The 21,802-nt window shown below is 45.1% G+C and overlaps 1 protein-coding gene across 1 annotated transcript in view; it reads left to right on the forward strand.

Moving 5' to 3' along the window:
• The window catches only part of LOC109864610 (cGMP-inhibited 3',5'-cyclic phosphodiesterase A), a 119,034-nt gene extending 99,087 nt beyond the window's left edge, over positions 1–19,947 (forward strand). The window contains exons 7-16 of the mRNA XM_031797888.1: positions 2,070–2,143; positions 2,279–2,463; positions 2,706–2,846; positions 4,611–4,722; positions 5,005–5,112; positions 5,908–6,119; positions 6,365–6,568; positions 6,857–7,018; positions 11,859–12,135; positions 12,671–19,947. Of these exons, the coding sequence (XP_031653748.1) occupies positions 2,070–2,143; positions 2,279–2,463; positions 2,706–2,846; positions 4,611–4,722; positions 5,005–5,112; positions 5,908–6,119; positions 6,365–6,568; positions 6,857–7,018; positions 11,859–12,135; positions 12,671–12,990 (1,795 nt within the window). The 3' untranslated portion in view covers positions 12,991–19,947. The remainder of the gene's footprint in view (positions 1–2,069; positions 2,144–2,278; positions 2,464–2,705; positions 2,847–4,610; positions 4,723–5,004; positions 5,113–5,907; positions 6,120–6,364; positions 6,569–6,856; positions 7,019–11,858; positions 12,136–12,670) is intronic.
• Positions 19,948–21,802: the final 1,855 nt, after the last annotated feature.

Below are 21,802 nucleotides of genomic sequence, written 5' to 3' on the forward strand. Positions count from 1 at the left end.
GGAGAGTGTGCCAGAGCGGTCTTCTAGTGAGGCTTCGGATGCGCGCACACACCCCACCACTTCCGAGTATATTACTCACTAATGTCCAGCCCCTAGTTAATAAAGTCTCCAAAATCAGGGCAAGAGTTGCTTTCCATAGAGATATCCGGGATTGTAACATACTCTGTTTCACGGAAACATGGCTAGCTGGGGATATGCTGTTGGAGTCCGTACAGCCAACAGGATTTTCAGTGCATCATGCCGACAGGAATAAATATCTCTCCCGTAAGGTAGGGTGTGGGTGTATGTTTCATGATTAACGACTCATTGATGTATACGCTGACTCGGTGAGCGAGTTTATAAGGAAGTGTATAGGAGATGTTGTACCCACTGTGACTATTAAAACCTTCCCTAACCAGAAACCGTGGATTGATGGCAGCATTTGCGCAAAACTGAAAGCACGTACCACCACATTTAATCATGGCAAGGCGACTGGAAACATGACCAAATACAAACAGTGTAGTTATTCCTTCTGTAAGGCAATCAAAACAAGCAAAGCGTCAGTATAGAGACTAAGTGGAGTTGCAATTCAATGGCTCAAACATGTGGCAGCGTCTACAGACAATCACGGATTACAAAAAGAAAACCAGCCCCGTCACAGACATCGACGTCTTGCTTCCAGACAAATTGAACAACTTCTTTGTGCGCTTTGAGGACAATACAGGCCCACCGACGCGGCCCGCTAACAAAGACTGTGGGCTCCCCTTCTCCGTGGCCAACGTGAGTAAAACATTTGAACGTGTTAACCCCCGCAAGGCTGCCAGACCGGACGGCATCCCTTGCCGCATCCTCAGAGCATGCGCAGACCAGCTGGCTGGTGTGTTTACGGACATATTCAATCAATCCCTATCCCAGTCTGCTGTCTCCACATGCTTCAAGATGGCCACCATTGTTCCTGTCCCAAGAAAGCTAAGGTAACTGAACTAAATGACTATCTCCCCGTAGCACTGACTTATGTCATCATGAAGTTCTTTGAGAGACTAGTCAAGGATCATGTCACCTCCACCCTACCTGTCACACTAGACCCACTGCAATTTGCTTACCGCCCCAATAGGTCCTCAGACGATAAAATCGCCATCACACTGCACACTGCCCTATCCCATCTGGACGAGAGGAATACCTATGTAAGAATGCTGTTCATTGACTACAGCTCAGCATTCAACACCATAATACCCTCCAAATTCTTCATTAAGCTTGAGACCCTGGGTCTTGACCCCGCCCTGTGCAACTGGGTCCTGGACTTCATGACGTGCCGCCCCCAGGTGGTGAATGTCGGAAACGACAACTCCACTCCATTGACTCTCGACACTGGGGCTCCACAAGGCGGCATTCTCAGCCCCCTCCTGTACTCCCTGTTCACCCACGACTGTGTGGCCATGCACGCCTCCAACTCAATCATCAAGTTTGCAGACGACACTACAGTGGTAGACTTCATTACCAACAACAACGAGGCAGCCTACAGGGAGGTGAGGGCCCTCAGAGTGTGGTGTCAGGAAAATAACCTCTCACTCAATGTCAGCAAGACAAAAGAGATGATCGTGGACTTCGGGAAACAGCAGAGGGAGCCCCCCCTGCACTCTACTACACACACATAAACATGGATGTTGTATTGTAGATATGTGTTGTATTGTAGATATGTGGTTGTAGAGTACTGGCCTGAGGGCACACACGTATTAATATGTTGTGAAAATTGTTATGAAATGTAATGTCATGCAACATTTGTTTTGGTAGATAACTGCCTTTCATGTTGCTGGACCCCAGGAAGTAATGGGGATCTTTAATAAATACAAATACAAAATATCCATCCCTGGATCTGGCTGTGATGAGAGGAATAATGTCGTTGATCCTGGTTCAGCTAGAACAGCTGACCTTGGTTCCTCTCACGCTACTGATGCGGCTAACTCTTCACTTATCCTCTTGTTCACTTTTCTCCTCTCCCATGAGATATAAATGTCGAGCCCTTTGTCATATTGTAGTTATTTACATGTTTTGAATATCCTTTGTTTAGCTGTCCTCTGTCCCTCTCTCAGCTGTGGCAGACCGTACAGCAGGCTGAGCCATGGGGAGGGGTCTATGGACAAAGGGGACATAATACCCCACCCTGGTAAGTAGTAAAATGACACATATCTATTTCTCCATATATGTCTAGTTTCTTAGTGTTACATTTATATCTGCCACGTTCCGAGCGTGTCAACCACCTGACTTAACCCCTGAACCCTGGTCTGTCCTGTCCTATAAGATGACCCGGCAGTGGCATCGTCAGACTATGAGAGCACCTACGAGACCAACCACAGTGACAGTAGTGACTTTGCACAGAACGAGGAGGACGGGGAGGGGGCCAAGAAGCCCTCGGACACCCAGGACGGGTGTAGGTCGTACCAGCCTGAGGGCATCGTCCTGCACCCCCTACTGCCACCTCCGGAGGTAGGTTCCTCTATAGAAATGCATTGAGTGGAATGAAAATGGGTCTACAAATATGCTAAACATTTCACGGCTGCAATATCAATCTATCAACACATTATAAAATGATGCATTTGATTCAAAGAACAAATACCAAAAAACATGCTATAACATGCTATTTCCCTATACACTACCTTACTTGTAACATACTATTTATTACCCATAGCCACTTGAAATTACCCTTGATCCTGACCCCTGACCTCTAGGACACACAGCCCATCCTGGCCCCAGAGCCTCTGGTAATGCCAGAGCTGGATCCTCTGATGACTCAACTCAACAACTGGAACTTCCCCATCTTCAACCTGGTGGAGAAAACACACGGCCGCTCAGGATGCATCCTCAGCCAGGTGAGAACAGGCCTCAGCCAGGTGAGAACAGTCCTCAGCCAGGTGAGAACAGGCCTCAGCCAGGTGAGAACAGGCCTCAGCCAGGTGAGAACAGTCCTCAGCCAGGTGAGAACAGGCCTCAGCCAGGTGAGAACAGGCCTCAGCCAGGTGAGAACAGGCCTCAGCCAGGTGAGAACAGCCCTCAGCCAGGTGAGAACAGGCCTCAGCCAGGTGAGACTTAGCTAGGTGAGGATAGTCTTCAACCCGGAGAAGATTAGGTTGCATCCTCAGCCAGGTAAGGTTTGCTACTGCATAGCCAAGTGAGAAAATTCCAGACCTATTCAGGTAAGGATAGTTATACAGGTAAGAATGTTGCGGTGAAAACAGTCCATTGTGAACCAAGTGAGAATGACTTCAAATCAAACTTAATTTAAAATGCATTTTAAATCGCAACACAATTGAGAAAATACATTACGACAATGCAATGAAAAATAGTTAAAGCAAACAGGAAGCAGTAAAAAGTATGAATAAAAAGAATATAAGACAAAGATGATGTTAAAACAGTTACTGGTTAAAGGCCAAGCTTGAAAGGTGGGGTTTTAAACGTGATGTGAAAGCCTCAATGGTGTCTGTCCCTCTTACCTGACAGGAACAGCTATTCCATAATTTAGGGGCTTTGGTAGATAGAGAAATCCGCTCCCCTGATGTGTGCATGGAGTGATGCTTGTGAATAAAGCACTGTGAAAATTGGGTGGGATTACACTGCCATCTACTGGTTCAAACAGGAGTTACAAGTTATTGGAATTGCGGTGTACTGTAAACCAAGACAGCAGTAGGGTCTCGGTTTACACTCAGTTTTCTACCACAAAACACCAGAAAATGACCAGAAAGAGTAGAACCAGCTTACAGCTTTTACACTATGATTTGATTATTAGCTGTTACATTTGTCTTTTGAAACAAATAGTTTCCCCATGTTAAAATGAAAATTCAATTCAAGTAACAGGGCTGACCTTAAAAATGTTTTCTTCTTAAAATGAATCACTAATCGCATGAAATAAATAATAAGCTTTGGAAATGACTTTATCGAAGCAACACAATAACTATGGCTTTACGATGATACTGAACATTTTGGATTTAAATGAATACAAAAATCTTGCTAGAAGTCACATATGATGCACAGAGGCATAGCCACAGGAAGTAGGGTGCTGGGGGTGTGCACTGGGCCCTTACTAGTCCTGTATTAGTGGACCTATATAGCCGTCTGTAGCGTGGGAAAAATAACTTTCTCCACCCACCTCTTCCTTGTCGACCCAAAATGATCACGCGGCTATACACAGAGGGACATTTCAAAGTGCTGAATTTTGCAGAAAATCTTTAATCATATAAAACAATCAGATTTATTGAATTTCCCATTTGTTCTATATTAAAGAGCACTTGGTTTAATATAACAGGCATTTAATTCAATATTGGTGCACAGTTTCTACTTAAAATGGCTCCTGAGTGGCACAGCGGTTTAAGGCACTGCATCTCAGTGCAAGAGGCTTCACTGCAGTCCCTGGTTTGAATCGAGGCTGCATCACATCCGGCCGTGATTGGCCCAGTGTATCCCCGGTAGGCCGTCATTGTAAATAAGAAGTTATTCTTATCTGACTTCCATAGTTAATTAAAGGTAAAAATATCAAAAGGGACCCATTTTGTGGAAAGACCCAAGCAGCAGCATCACAGCTTTAGGTGTGAAGAGAATAACTTGGTGGATGGGATAAGGCTGCTCTATGTGTGTTCCAGGTTTCCTACCGCCTGTTTGAGGACACGGGACTGTTTGAGACGTTCAAGATCCCTGTCAGGGAGTTCATGAACTATTTCCATGCTCTGGAGAACGGATACAGGGACATCCCATGTGAGCAAACATTACAATCAATCCTCTTTGTGAATATGCCTTGTAATACACACAGATCCATCAAGTACTCAAGAATATCAGAAACATTTGAATGAAACTATCGTAATCCAAACTGCGCAGCGGTGGTGGTAGCACTGCATATTCTATCCACAAGAGGGAGTGGTTGGCTTTCTCAATGCAATCACAGCACTAGTTCTGTTCCCTCTACCTCCACCTGTCTCATTATCATCCGGTGGACTAAGTTAGTATTACAGTTGGCATCTCCTCTCCCTCCCCATGCAGACCACAACAGGATCCATGCCACTGACGTGCTCCATGCCGTGTGGTACCTCACCACCCAGGCCGTGCCAGGCCTGCCCAACCTCCTCACCGACCACAGCTCAGACTCTGGTGAGGACACACACACATGCATATGCAAATACAAGCATACACACCTGCACTGACACACACACACACACACACACACACCCACACACTTCCTCCTTTCCTCTGCTCTCCATTCCTTTGTGTTCTGACTGAGGCTAATACTGTATCCTATGTCTATAAGCCTACTGTTGTATACCTGTTGCTGATGGCAGCCAGGCAAACCCAGTCCTTCTGAGGCTCATTTAGCTACTGTATATTCAACCATACACACCAACCACATCAGTAGCTTATGTCAAATGGCATAATATTGTAGAACATCAGCCTTACAGTTTGCAGACTGAAGGCTGTGGAAGTTCCCAGAACCGTGTTCCCAGTGAGATCTGTTGACCGTTAGTTCATAGTCATCGCCAGTTATTTTACCTCTCGTTCTCTATGTGGAGCTTCATAGCTTTCATAGAAGCCTATCTCCTCCAGTCATAGGAACACAACAGACACCAATGTCAACACACTGATTGTGACCTGTTTGTTCTTTACACAACCTGTCTGACTGGGCTGGCCTACTCTGATGCCTGGGGTCTGATGTCTGTCTAGGGCAGGGTGGCTGGCTGTCTGTCAGTCATGTTGTTTTCTGATGCTCATGTCATCCCATACACACATTAGCACACAGACACACACGCACGCACATACAGACTACACCCATTGACCCAAGTGTTTTGTCCTAAAGTTTCCGATTTGTTACGACAAAGCCCAGCACCCCTCACCTCATTTACCTGTGTATCTATCTCCCTGACCCTTCTATCCCTGTGTGTGTGTGTCCAGACTCGGACAGTGGGCTCCTCAACCCCAGCCATCCCAGCCATACAGGGTTCCTGGTCTCTAAGATGTCTGTGGTGATGGAGGAGGGTTATGGATGTCTGTCTGGCCTCATCCCATCCCTGGAGCTCATGGCTCTGTATGTGGCTGCAGCCATGCACGACTACGACCACCCTGGACGGACCAACGCCTTCCTCGTGGCGACTAGCGCTCCTCAGGTAGGAAGGGAGAGGGGGAAGGAGGGAGGAAGAAGAGGGAGAGGATGGATGGACTGATGGATGGTTGGATGAATGAATCTAGCGAAAGGAACTGGAAAGGTGAAAGCAAAGTCCACCAATGATACTTTCATATCTTGTGTTCTTCTCAGATCACTGAAGAGATAAACGGAGGAAGACAAAGGGACCACTGAGATGCACCAATGATAACTAATGAGTGATGCGTTGCTCTCTGTCTCCCCCTGTAGGCCGTGCTATATAACGACCGCTCGGTGTTAGAGAACCACCACGCTGCGTCGGCCTGGAACCTGTTCATGTCCCGGCCAGAGTACAACTTCCTGGGCAACCTGGAGCATGTGGAGTTCAAACGCTTCCGCTTCCTGGTCATCGAGGCCATCCTCGCCACCGACCTCAAGAAACACTTTGACTTCCTGGCGGAGTTCAACGCCAAGGTAAACAGAACTGATGGTCATGGCTTCTAATCTATACATTTCTCTTTGATGTACAGCGCATCTACAGCTGAATGGACTGAAGCACTGTGTCATTGTCTCTGATGGTTGACAACTTACAGTATGTCAGTAAACAAGCCTGTAGGAGAAGATCTGAGGTTCTTTTACTCAGAACTTGTCCTCTTATGCTCTCCTCGCTTCTCTCTGATAGGTTGAAAGGAGGTAGGGATAGAGGATGTGAGGACGCGAGGAAAGACATTTGAGATTCATTTAACCCTTGCTTCTCTCCAGGTGGGTGATGATGGCTGCTCGGGCATCGACTGGTCCAATGAGAACGACCGGTTGCTGGTGTGTCAGATGTGCATCAAACTGGCGGACATCAATGGCCCACTGAAACACAAGGACCTGCATCTACAGTGGACCGAGGGCATCGTCAATGAGTTCTATGAACAGGTGAGATCCATATCGTTCACTAGCCCCTACACCCTCTACACCCTCGCCACTGATTTAGATTTGAAACACAAGGACACGCATCTACAGTGGACCGAGGGCATCGTCAAATAATTCTACAAACAGGTACATCTATTAGGTCTAGGTTTTGCCAGAAGATACTGACCCTACCGTTACGCTTGTTTACACTGAGCTGCACTGGGGTCAGAATGTTAGGACACAGGATATCCTTCAGAAAACATACCTCATTGCAGGAATGGAATATGACACTGTTCTCCAAATTTGGCCTTTATCCACACTGCTCCATCGAGAAGACTGAAATACTGCCCTTTTCATCCTCATGCTAGCTAGCAGTAACCACCGCTAGGGTGACCTGACATGAATGAAATAAACGTCATTGAGCCTCAGTGAGGAAATTAGGTGAATGATGCGTCTTGCCATAGAGATCCGACGTTTACAAAATTACAATGATTGGTTCAAGGGGGGAGCTGCATCATTTGTGGGGGTCGACATGTATGCAGCTGCCTTGTTGTTGTCGTCTTGTGCACCCATGCCCCCACCCCCACCCCCATGAAACTGCCTGATCATGAAATGGCCATTACACTACCTTCTGCATAAATAGCTATGATAGACTTGAGAGGACGTAGAGGTGCAATGACATTTCTCCATCAAATGACATTGACATGTGTTCCACTTGGTACTAAAATAAAAGGCAGGCCACTTCATGAGTCCATCACAATACTGCTCAATGTGAATTGGTACAGGTGCCTGGAAACAGCCCACTCTCCAGTAACAATGCTGCTCATTGGTCAGAGACTAATGGGTGCCTAGCAACCACACCGCTGATCAGGAAGAAAGACTCTTAAGTGGTCAGAGAACGAACGATCAGCGTGTAGGCAGATATATTACAGATAGGAATCCCGTTGGGCAATGAAAAGAGGAACGTATAATGCCCCACCCAGCAGACTGTCAACCAATCTCATTCATGTTGTCATGCTGTGTCACGTGGTTGCTAAGCTAATCGTCATGCAATCCCTTCTAAATGTCAGGGTATGAGTCGAGAAACCTGCCTATTTTCCTCAAAAGTACGTAATGTCACGATTCCAAAGCTACCTGTATATGATATTGCAGAGACAAAGTTAATGATCTCACATCTCGGAAAGATTTGTAATGTTGTACTTATTGTTCACGTAACTCATGCTTATGTTGGGCTTTTGAACTAGCGCCCAATTGACTCCCATTCGCTCCTTGAAGGAGTGCTCTTCTTGTCCCAGAATTGCCCAGAATGCACCACGTGGCCCATTGACGACGCATGGGCAATGTTAACAATGGCCGTCAATACGATTCCCATCATCAGAATAGGTAGAACCAATGGATACTCCCATTCAAATCAAAGTTCTCTGATGTGAAGTGTGGAATCGTGGCCGTTCTGGGTCTACCACTTCTAGAATATTCCATGCCAGTGTTTCCCAAACCTATCCTCGGGTACCCCAAGTCATCCCATTTATTTGATGTATTTCAGAACCGACACTTTAAACTAATGAGGGGCTTGATGATTAGTTGACCATATAGTATGTGGATTGGTTGGGGGAACTGAATGAGAGGAACACCATTCTATTCATTGACCATTGATAGACTGAGAAGTAATATGAAATGTAGAACTACTTTTGTTCTTCTGTTTCTTTCTCAGTAATGTCGATGTGACACCCATCAACACACATGCATTGAAGAAGCCATCCTTGTATGCAGGCAATGTACTGCATAATGTACCATCTATTCAAAATGGGACCCTGGCATTGATGGAGAGACGATTAGATTGCCACTTGGAATGGAGAGCGTTGATGTATTGACACAATGTGTCACTCTACAGTGATAGGAGCACCAAGTGTGTAGGTTATAATCGGTGCTACTGTGATTGACAGCGCAGTCATCTTGTTTTGTCTGTCTGTCTCTTCAAAGCCTGATCTCACTCAATGATGAAACCCAAACCGTCGCTCAAATGTCAAATCTTGCTTGCGTCCTTGGAGGGAGAGGGAGGAAGAGAGAGATAAAGGGGAGGGAGGGAGAGATAGAAACACCAGGAAGTAAAAGAGGGAGTGGGAAAGACAGGAAGGAGAGAGGGAGAGAAAGACAGGGAGGAGAAAGAGGGGGAAATAGAGGGAGGAGAGAGAGAGAGGGAGGCGAGAGAGAGAGGAAAATAGAGGGAGGGGAAAGAGGAAGTGTTGTTGTGCTGCAGTTTAGCTGACCTACTTGTGTCATCAGTGACAGTCCTCATTCACACAGACAAAGATACAGCTACAACACATCAGAACACAGAGTGAACTGTGCTATGCCTCAAGACATGCACACGAAGAACAAACATACCAGGGTCAGCAGTAGTATACCCACAATTCTAACGCTGACCATTGACGCAGTAAAAACATCTTAAAGATCTGACCCTGTATCAGTGGTTAAGTTGTAACTTTACCATATTTTAATGGTTCAATACGCCCCTCTACTCTAGAGTAGCACCTCTCTCTCTCTCCCTCTTCACTTCAGACACTCATTTCAGTCCACTGCACTGACTGGCAAAAGCTCTGCTGGTTGCTATGGCAACAGGAGCCCTTGCCTGCTGTGGTCCACTTTGAGTGTATAAGCCCCTGACGTCAACAGACACATATATATGTATCCTGCTATAAATCACTTTACCATACATGCATATACATGATCTTGTCAATCAGCCAATACTGGACCTATAGATGTAGGCTTCCTCGAGCTAGATAGACGTGTGCCTTTTGCTGTTGATGTTCTTGACCCAGTTTGAAGCTTTGATTATTCAGTAGCTAATCCCACAGGCTCTGCGCGCTGGCGGTTGCTGTTGGTTTACCACTTAGAGACTGAGACGGGCTGGTGAACAAAATGAGAGAGATACAAATGTTTTCTACCATCAGTTGGAATGCGGTTGAATGTGTTTTTACATCATTTCTGATGGTCATTTTTCTCTCTCTGTGTTTTAGTACCTTAGCTGCGACTCCCTCAGTGCATTTGATTCCAATTTCCCACATATCATTGGCTGGTTGATTGATTGATTGACTTTCCTCAGATAGTGTCAAATGGTAATTCATATTATATTTGCATTAGTCATTCAGCAGAAGTGCTTACCCAAAGCGACTTAGTTAGTGCACTGCATTTATTTTAAGATAGCTAGGTGAGACAACCATACAGTTGAAGTCGGGAATGTACATACACCTTAGCCAGATACATTTAAACTCAGTTTTTCACAATTCCGGACATTTCATCCTAGTAAAAATCCCATTTTAGGTCAGTTAGGATCACCACTTTCTTTTAAGAATGTGAAATCTCCGAATAATAGTAGAGAGAATGATTTATTTCAGCTTTTATGTCTTTCATCACATTCTCAGTGGGTCAGAAGTTTACATACACTCAATTAGTATTTGGTAGCATTGTCTTTAAATTGTTTAACTTGGGTCAAACGTTTCGGATAGCATTCCACAACCTTCCCACAATAAGTTGGGTGAATTTTGGCCCATTCCCCCTGACAGAGCTGGTGTAACTGAGTCAGGTTTGTAGGCCTCCTAGCTCGCACACTCTTTTTCAGTTCGGCCCACAAATGTTCTACAGGATTGAAGTCAGGACTTTGTGATGGCCACTCCAATACCTTGACTTTGTTATCCTTAATCCATTTGTCACAACTTTGGAAGTATGCTTGGGGTCATTGTCCATTTGGAAGACCCATTTGCGACCAAGCTTTAACTTCCTGACTGATGTCTTGAGATGTTGCTTCAATATATCCAAATAATTTTCCATCCTCATGATGCCATCTATTAAGTGCACCGGTCCCTCCTGCAGAAAAGCACCCCCACAACATGATGCTGCCACCCCCGTGATTCACGGTTGGGATGGTGTTCTTCGGCTTGCAAGCATCCCAAACATAACGATGGTCATTATGGCCAAACAGTTAAATTTTTGTTTCATCAGACCAGAGGACATTTCTACAAGAAGTACGATCTTTGTCCCCATGTGCAGTTGCAAACCGTAGTCTGGCTTTTTTGGGGGGGTTTTGGAGCTGTGGCTTCTTCCTTGCTGAGCGGCCTTTCAGGTTAGGTTGATATAAGACTTGTTTTACTGTGGATATAGATAATTTTGTACCCGTTTCCTCCAGCGTCTTCACAAGGTCCTTTGCTGTTATTCTTGGATTGAATTGCACTTTTCACACCAAAGTACGTTCATCTCTAGGAGACAGAACGTGTCTCCTTCCTGATAGGTATGACGGCTCTGAGTTTGAAGACAGGCCTTGAAATAAATCCACAGGTACACCTCCAATTGACTCAAATTATGTAAATTAGCAGAAGCTTCTAAAGCCATGACATTATTTTCTGGAATTTTCCAAGCTGTTTAAAGTCACAGTCAACTTAGTGTATGTAAACTTCTGACCCACTGGAATTGTGATACAGTGAAATAATCTGTCTGTAAACAATTGTTGGAAAAATGACTTGTGTCATGCACAAAGTAGATGTCCTAACCAACTTGCCAAAACTATAGTTTGTTAACAAGAAATTTGTGGAGTGGTTGAAAAACAAGTTTTAATGACTCCAACCTAAGTGTATGTAAACTTCCGACTTCAACTGTATATCACAGTCATCGCAAGTACATTTCTTCTCAGTAAAGTAGCTATCAGCAAAGTCAGTGCTAGTATAAAAAGACAAGGACATGTGTTTAATAAAGGCAAGTTTTTTTGGGGGGGGTGGTGAGGGATTAATCAAATTACTTTGTGAAGAGGTGGGTTTTCAGATGCTTATATCTAACATTCTGCCATGTTTACCCATACTGCACCACTCCTCAGGGCGATGAGGAGTCGAGTCTGGGCCTTCCCATCAGCCCCTTCATGGACCGCTCTGCGCCTCAGCTCGCCAAGCTCCAGGAGTCCTTCATCACGCACATCGTGGGTCCGCTCTGTTCCTCCTACGACTCCGCCGCCCTCATGCCAGGGAACTGGGTTGACCCCGCCGACGCACGGAGGAAGGAGGGAGAGGAGGAAGAGGAGGTGGGGGAACGAGAGACAGAGGAGGAAGAGGAGGATACAGCAGAGGAGGATGAGTCGACTAGCTCTGAGAGTTCCCGTAAGAGCATGTAGACGTTCATGTTGAACTTCTTTGAGCTGAAAGAAGTCCGTTAACAGAAACCTATTGAAATCAAAGCTCAGCTTGAAAGGGCCCAGGTATTGAGTTGTTGACATAGTGCCGATTGATAATACATGTAGTGGATTTAAGCAATAAGGTCCAAGGTGGTGTGGTATATTGGCATGACGCAGAGCGGAATGCCTGGATACAGGGTATATTGGCCATATACCACAAACCCCTGTGGTGCCTTAATGCTATTATAAACTGGTCACCAACATTAATAGAACAGTAAACCAAGTCAGCCAATAAGCATCCAGGAACCAAACTACCCGGTTTATAATTAGTAGTAGATACAGAAGCCTCATATACACGAGGCTACCTGGTCTGCCTTAAGGGTATTTGGTCTTCCCAGGTGATCAGACCCTGCTTTGTAACCCTGTCCAGAGGTTGTATGATAAGGGTTTGCGTGTACAGTATAAGGGGATAGAGATGTAGTAGGTTTTGTTCTTAGGAATTGTTTTCTTCTTCCCTATAGAGAAGCACGTGGTGAAGCTTACGGAGAGCAGGAGGAGAGTGTTCTGTCCCATCACTCAGCACCTTCTGGACAACCACGAAATGTGGAAGAGAGTCATTGCCTCCGAAACCCAGGACACGCCGGACAGAGAGGCGCCTAACTGCCTCAGCAACCCCGCCGAGCCAATCACAGCCATCCACGAGGAGGAGGAGGAGCCAGCCAGCAAGGAGGAGCCAATAGATGGCCAGGGAGAGGAGACGGAAGGGGAAGAGACGGGGCTTGCAGAGGAAGTGGTCGAGCAATCAGAGACTGCGGAGAAAAAGGAGGAGGAGCTGGAGTGAGAGGATTATCTTTGACGCTTGAAGATCAGGAAACGGAACATTTATCCAAACTCATACCCTCTCCCAACTAGACTTTCTGACTCATGTCAGAAATGATACCCTATTCCCCATGTAGTGCACTAGCTGGCCAAAAATAGTGCACTATACAGGGATTGGGGTGTTGTTTGAGACGCAGCCCCTGATATTTGGTTGCCAGCACATCACTTAGACACAACACTGTAGAAGTTTGGAGTAACATGTGCCTAAAGAAAACAGGGTGGAGGGAGGGAGGGCACGCTGAGGAGGAGGATGAGGGAGGGGCGGGATTTGTTTTACACACGTATTATATTGGATCAGGTTCCCATTTCAGAAGCCCTCTCCCTGACGAGGTTCCCACACCGCAATACGGACCCACAGAACACTGACCCCACTGCCAGCCTCCAGACACAGCCGGCCATACTAGTGGTCTGCATCCACCTGTCCTCTCCCACAGAACCAAGGTGTACAAAGTGGACTGTACTAAATGGACAGTACAAACACTAGCTCCTGAGGACAATGAGATGAAAGCTGTGTCCGCTCTGTGTTGGTTCTCAGGGAGCGAGGAGAGGACTGAGGACTGGGGAGAGGAGGGTCAGTGTTGATACAGAGTGTGCTCACACACACGCATGGAGCAAACACACACACACAAACCCATCAGAAGATTTGCTAGCTACCCCAGGAAGAGGGAATGGGAAGTCTAACATAGAACCCTGTAGCTCTGAAAAAGCTTTATATTCACTCAAGGAAGAAAATCCAGAGCACAGTGTTTCTTCACATTCTTCATCTCTCTAATTGTTCCAAATATACCATGTTTTCTCTCTTTCTTTCTTTCACTCACTCCACTTTTGTGTCGGTCATTCAGGCTCTTTTTTCCCCTCTCACTCCTACACAGTTCCACAGGACTCAGGAACACAGACACACCCCACTGGGCACACACTGGTTGAATCAATGTTGTTTCCACTTCGTTTCAATGAAATTACGTTGAACCACAGTGAAATTGGCATTGAATTGACATCTGCCCAATGGGACACAACACCGACCCCTCAACCTTGTACCCTTTGTCATTGTTATGTCAACCAACACAAGTGATTGTTCTTTCCTTTGTGTTATTGGTTTGTGGTTATACTTTCTTATTTTTTTCCAACATCAGCTGTAAGATTTTCTCTCTGTGGCATTTGTGTTTGGTAAATATGGTGTGGGCCTTTCTTATTTTATGTACCCTGTCTCCTGATGATCTGCACACTACAAAGGGAATCACTTTGAATCTGAATCGCACGGTTTCTTATAGAGTTAGAGCTTCCTTTTATTCAGACGCCTAGTTAACTATTCCAATGTAAGATGCTTTTTCTAAGTGCAGAATTTCTCTCTTCGTAGCTTTTGACCCAGTAGATGTATACATGTACCACCTCGGTGGAGAAGAAGCATTCACATTAGGATTCATCTGTGGATGTCAATCTGACCATGACACTGAAAAAGCGATTCACCTTTTTGAAAGATTCTCTACAGCCATCTTCATTGATAAACTCTTTCGTAGAACTCTCTCGTAGAACTCTTTTTGACGGTACACTGACCTCTAGCCTGTGTTTCAGTCCTCTCTCACAGTGGGATCTACCACCCAATACCCTGACAGGAAGTTCAGCCAAGAGAGCCAATGTCAAAAGTACATAGATTCTCTTTCAGTCTCTTGAGCGAGCATTATTCCCCATTATTCCCCATAGTGCCGCACTCAGTTCCCTCAGAGAACCAAAGTTACAGTCGTAACCAGGCATTTTCTATTTAACTCTGGGAAATCATCTATTTCTCCAATAGGCTGAAATGATAACAGATAACAATAGCGTTCAGCGAGTCAAGTGATCAAATAAAGTTGCCGAGTGAGCCTTGGAAAGCCTTGAAGAAGATGTGGAGGAGCCCAGAGGTTCAACCAAGAGAACAAGGTTACAGTTATACTCCACATACACTCAGACTGTGCTGCTCTATAGAACATGGTGAATCACGCAATGGGGCTGAATGCAAACAAAAGTACGAAGAAAGATGATGCAGTAAAAAAATATCCATGCCAAGAAAGACATGTCTTCTTCGTGTGTGTTTGCTGACTCCCTCAAAGAAGTGATGTATTTATTAACTTCCTGATAGTTTCAACATTTCAGCCATAGGTCCAACTCGTTGAACTGTAGCTACCCCATTGTAGCTATCACATGATACATCTACAGTACCTGCAGCTATCCCATCTCTCCCTATCCATCCAGCTCCTAGCCCAGGGCAGCTCCCATGACATGACCAGGCAGATCAGGCCTAAGCATGTGTACGTCCCAAATGGCACCCTATTCCCTACATAGTGCACTACTTTTGACCATAGCCCTATGGACCCTGGTCAAAAGTAGTGTGGGGGGGAAACGGGTGCTATTTGGGACACAGCCCAGGTGGACTAGCCAGTCAGCCTGAGCCAGGCAGCATGCTGCAGTCAACACATGGACCAGTGCTGGGCTCCCCGTGGCTGTCCATAGCTCTGTAGGTCCATTTGATGTCCAGAGAGAGAGACCAATTGGTGGTGACAGAAGGATGAGAGGGAAAGGTAGAGGAAACGGGAGAGGGGAGAGGGAAGAGGATATGAGAGATAGAAGCGGATCAGAGAGAATGGTATAAGAGAAGGAATGGGATGAGAGAGGAAGGGAGATGGAAGCCGGGATGAAGAGAAGGGAGCAAGAGAAGAGTTTGGGATTTTCTGAGGTTGGTAAGTCTCTTTTCTGTTCACTGATGGTCTCTGTGAAAACGTCACTTTGAATGAGGAGCCAATTAAAATGTCTGTCTGTCCGTCCATCTGCCTGTCCGGTTCTCCTTGAAGATTTTACCCTTGACAGCTTGTTGTGAAACGTTAACATTATCAGGAAAATGTATTTGTAGGATGACAATGTTTAAAGCAATACTGACACTTATTCTGTATCTGGAGCGTTTGAGTTGCACTTCGTGACCTGCAAAGTCAAGGGAGTTTATGTACCAAATTCTTGAATTTTATCCAAATCATGTGCCTCTCTCTCTATCTGCACTAACTGACCCTCTTTCACTCCCCTACACTCCCTTACCTGCCCCTCTCTCCCTCTCTCTCGTTGTGTGATCTGTTATGGGTCATTATCTAACAGTGGCATTTAATGTTGTAGCTGACATAACATCTTGTGATGGGCTAGGGGCCAGGTGGTTGCGTGAATCGTTATAATAGTTATTGGCCCATATTAAACGATACAGAGGAGAGGAATCAGAGCATTGCTAGTCAACCCCTGACCTATACATCTGCTGAGTCACTGCCTCATCTGAATAAGGCCTTTCACAATTTCAGTGTGGCCTAGGGGGAACTGAACAGTAACAGACCCAATGGAGTGAATGCAAAAGCAATATTCACAGCCTATGATGACCTGTGTGCATGCGTGGTTGCGTATGTGTTCTGCGGTAGCATTTGTTCAAGGGGTATTGTGAATGTGATTTGGTGGCCAACATTAATAAGCTACTATGGTAGGACAGCACTCTATTGCTTTTCCTAATATGTATTGAGTAGTCCATCTCTAATTCCTCGATGTGACCACACTTTCCACTGTATCTGTTCAAGTCTGACAACACCTAACCAATGAGATCCGTCACCTACAGGGATTTCAGATAGCTTTTGGAGTGTTATATTTCAACGTGGATTTCTAGAAACATCCTTTTCTCCACTGCTTGGTGTCCATGCTGACTACCACAGATGGAGGTGGATGGGTGATTGAGAGAGACAAGAATCCGGAATTGTAGCTATACCTTAATTGAGCTGTGGACAAAAGGAGTGCACATGGTGGGATATAGGATTGGGGCCTTTCAGATGCTGGGTCTTGGAACAATGATTCATTCTTTACACTTTGTCCTCTACCTCCCTCCTTCTCGTCTACTGTTGCAAATCATATTGTATTTGTCACATGCGCCGAATACAGAGAAATACGTACTTACAAGCCCTTCACCAACAATGTAGTTTAAGAAAATACCAAAAAAAAAAGTAAGAGATAACCAAAGAGCCTCAGTAAATAACAGTGGGGCTATATACAGGGGGTACCGGTACAGAGTCAATGTGCCGGGGCACCAGTGTCGAGGTAATTGAGGTACATGTAAGTTGAGTTATTAAAGTGGCTATGCATAGATAATAACAGAGAGTAGCAGCAGCGTAGAAGGGGGGGGGGGGCAATGCAAATAGTCTGGGTAGCCATTTGATTAGTTTTTCAGGAGTCTTATGGCTTGGGGGTAGAAGCTGTTTAGAAGCCTCTTGAACCTAGACTTGGCGCTCCGGTACTGCTTGCCGTGTGGTAGCAGAGAGAACAGTCTGTGAGTAGGGTGGCTGGAGTCTTTGACAATTTTTAGGGCCTTTCTCTGACACATACTGGTATAGAGTTCCTGGATGGCAGGAAGCTTGGCCCCGGTGATGTACTGGGCCGTACGTACCACCCTCTGTAGTGCCTTGCTGTTGGAGGCCGAGCTGTTGCCATACCAGGCAGTGATGCAACCCGTCTGGATGCTCTCAATGGTGCAGCTGTAAAACCTTTTAAGGATCTGAGGACCATGACAAATAGGTTTTGTAGTGCCCTCTTCACGACAGTCTTGGTGTGCTTGGACCATGTTAGTTTGCTGGTGATGTGGATGCCAAGTAACTTGAAGCTCGCAACCTGCTCCACTACAGCCCTGTCGATGAGAAGGGGGCGTGCTCGACCCTCCTTTTCCTGTAGTCCACAATTATCTCCTTTGTCTTGATCAGGTTGAGGGAGAGGTTGTTGTCCTTGCACCACACGGTCAGGTCTCTGACCTCCTCCTCCCTATAGGCTGTCTCATCATTGCCGGTGATCAGGCCTACCACTGTTGTATCGTCAGCAAACTTAATGATGGTGTTGGAGTCTTGCCTGGCCGTGCAGTCATGAGTGAACAGGGAGTACAGGAGGGGACTGAGCACACACCCCTGAGGGGCCCCTGTGTTGAGGATCAGCATGGCGGATGTGTTGTTACCACCTGGGGGCAGCCCGTCAGGAAGTCCAGGATCTAGTTGCAGAGGGAGGTGTTTAGTCCCTGGGTCCTTAGCTTAGTGATGAGCTTTGAGGGCACTATGGTGTTGAACGCTGAGCTGTAGTCAATGAATAGCATTCTCACATAGGTGTTCCAATGCTAGCTTCTCTCTGTATCGGTAAACACAGGATTAATATGACCCTTGGCAACAGCACTGTGCGTCCCTGACACATGGATACAGTGTAGGGAGGCAGCGGGAGAGGGGAGTGAGGGACAGCAACAGAAGAAAGAGGGATGAGAGAGGGATGTTGTGTGTCATACCGGATAATTGGTTTGTCTTTAAGTGACACTCGCTGTGTCTCAAATGGCACCCTGTGTGTGTGTGTGTACGTGCGTGTGTGTGTGCGTGCGTGGTCTGACAGTCCTCTGAGCGCCTAAAGAGAAAAACCCTTCAAATGTTTGTCCTCCAGAACATCTCTTCCTTCTTCATCTCTCTTTTTTTCATCCCTCCAGTTCTACATGCATCTTGTTCAAAACACACCCAGGATTTATATTTTAAACGTATGTTCCCATACAGTTGTTTTGATCACATTTCACATTTCCGTAAAGGTTAGTTATGTGGGGATTTTTGTTTTGTGGTATAATCGAAAGGCTGTGTTTATTCATAACATGCAAAGGTCAGCTATGTAACTGGTATGTGAGGGAGACTATACAGTATGTGTCGCGGCTATATGCGTGTGAGAACAGTTATTCATGTGACTACCAATCAGATGAGAGGTTAGCTCTGTTCGCTCCTATTCCATCTGCCTGAGCTGGGGGAAGCTCACACGCGCATACACACATACACACACACACACACACACACACACACACACATCAACTGTAGACTGCCTCGTGCAATTACAAAGTCATGTGGAATAGTCTAGGGGAGCTCACTTGCACGCAATTCCAAAGTGTGTCATAATACATCCTATTCAGAACAGAACCTTAGATTAAGAATAACATCTTGGCATTTAGTATTTGACAAGGACGTGATAGTGGTCACATGCTCTTGTTGACACATTTCTTTCAGAGTACTACTATTGCCATAATTCCACCCAATCAGTGGGCAGCAGCAACTCTACAATAGGAACCAAACATGGACAATAGGGCACTGAAAGCATTGCGCTCCCCGTGGTTTAAACAACAACAGGCACAGTTTGAAGCCCAACATCCTTCCTCAGACTTTGCTTCATGTTTTAACTCTGTCCTGTGTGATGTTTTTTTAGGCTATTGCCAGTTCTGTGCCATTCATTCTGTCTGCGTCCTAAATTACTCCCTATTGACCAGGTTCCAAATGGCTCTGGTCAAAAGTAGTGCACTATACAGTATAGAGAATTGGGTGCCATTGGGAACGAACAATATGTCTCTGTTTGTGGGCATATGTTTGATCACGTTAGCCACAACGAGAACCAAACAAGCTTTACACGTTCTTAAACGAGACAAATGAGACTTGTTTTATGTATTTATCTATAGCCGGCACTTCACAAACTGAATAATTATTACTGTTTCTTCTCTCTTGTATCTTGCACTTAACACATGTAGCAATACCTATAGGATGGGGAAAACAGACGTGTGATTCACCAGTATTTGTGAAGTATTTCATTTTATTACTAGTTTATTGTTCCATTTTGTACAAAATATATGCTGTACAGATATAACAAATTAAAACGACAACAAACGTCTTTTAGATAAACTTTATTTATTTTGTACTGTTTTTGTAATTTAGACACTATACTGTAGCTCCTTTTTGGCCAGAATTACTGAAAGTGCCTCTTGGTATAATGTATTACAAAGTAAATATACAGTATATTGAGATTGTTAGAAAATTGTCACTAGCTGAACAATGTGGATGTTGTAATGTGAATACTGAATAACATGAGTTAAATGCTGTGGTAATCGTATGTTTGTTCTCTTTGCCTCGACTTGCATTTATTTTCCTCATCCTCATTTTCAATTTCATATAACTACGTCAACATGAAGTATGTAAATGCATTTCAACTTCTCAGGGACGTCCTCAAGGTTACTGATACGTTCAATATTTTATTCGATTTATGCCTCCCCGATAAGCCAACAGTCACAGTTGACTAGGTAACATCATAGCATACTAGAAAGATCCCACTCTTTGTCAACCCTGATGTTACTGAGATGTTAACAGTAGTGACGTGTCAGTATGGGGGGATTAAAAGAGAGAAAAAATATGGCTATGTTACGAGATTATAACTCATTAGTTGAGGATTTGTCTTAAAGCATAGCTTTATACTCTGACAGCCGGGGTTTAACACTGTTTCTATACCAGATTAGCCACCATCCACCAGACCTACCTAGGTTCCAACAGTATTGGTTTTCTGTCAAGTACTGTTTTTGAGCGTTAGATTGAGTGTGCCTGGAGTGCGAGATGCCACGTGGGTGGGTTTGCACTTTTGAGACTATTTCATTGGCTCCATTGCGTCACGCAAGCTCAATCAAACTCAGCTAATGTATTTGAAAGAGAACAGACATCATTTGAACCCAGGTCAGCCGAACACACTGGTCTCTGTCTTTTGGTCCTGAGACCTGAGCTATGTGGAGGTGCAGGTAATTAACATCTACAAGTCTCACTTCCACCATAGAGATCAGCCAGCCATGGGTTGAACCCTGACCTGTAACCCCTTCACTTCCTCATTCACTAATCTAAAATAATGGTGATCTGGCAGTTCTTAAGGCTGTTGTGTTCTTTCGATTCAAAGCCAAAGGGATTGAGGCTGCACTTAACACCAAGTTACCCTCATATGTACAGTACCAGTCAAAAGTTTGGACATACCTACTCATTCCAGGGTTTTTCTTTATTTTTACTATTTTCTACATTGTAGAATAATAGTGAAGACATCAAAACTATGACATAGCACATATGGAATCATGTAGTAACCAAAAAAGTGTTAAACAAATCAAAATATATTTGAGATGTTTCAAAGTAGCCACCCTTTACCTTGATGACAGCTTTGTACACTCTTGGCATTCTCTCAACCAGCTTCACCTGGAATGCTTTACCAACAGTCTTGAAGGAGTTCCCACATATGTTGAGCACTTGTTGGCAGCTTTTACTTCACTCTGCGGTCAAACTCATCCCAAACCATTTCAACTGGGTTGAGGTCGGGTGATTGTGGAGGCCAGATCATCTGATGCAGCACTCCATCACTCTCCTGCTTGGTCAAATAGCCCTTACACAGCCTGGAGATGTGTTGGGTCATTGTCTTGTTGAAAAACAAATGATAGTCCCACTAAGCGCAAACCAGATGGGATGGTGTATCGCTGCAGAATGCTGTGGTAGCCATGCTGGTTAAGTATGCCTTGAATTCTAAGTAAATCACTGACAGTGTCACCAGAAAGCACCCCCACACCATCACACCTCCTCTTCCTTGCATGACGGTGGGAACCACACAGATCATCCGTTCACCTACTCTGCGTCTCACAAACACACGACTGTTGGAACCAAAAATCTCAAATTTGGACTCATCAGACCAAAGGACAGATTTCCACCAGTCTAATGTCCATTGCTTGTGTTTCTTGGCCCAAGCAAGTCTTCTTCATTTATTTGTCCTTTAGTAGTGGTTTATTTTCAGCATTTCAACCATGAAGGCCTGATTCTGCAGCAGAGGTAACTCTGGGTCTTCCTTTCCTGTGGCGGTCCTCATGAGAGCCAGTTTCATCATAGCGCTTGATGATTTTTGTGACTGCACTTGAAGAAACTTTTAAAGTTCTTGACATT

The sequence above is a fragment of the Oncorhynchus kisutch genome, linkage group LG19 (assembly GCF_002021735.2).
Source record: "Oncorhynchus kisutch isolate 150728-3 linkage group LG19, Okis_V2, whole genome shotgun sequence".
Taxonomy (NCBI): Eukaryota; Metazoa; Chordata; class Actinopteri; order Salmoniformes; family Salmonidae; genus Oncorhynchus; species Oncorhynchus kisutch.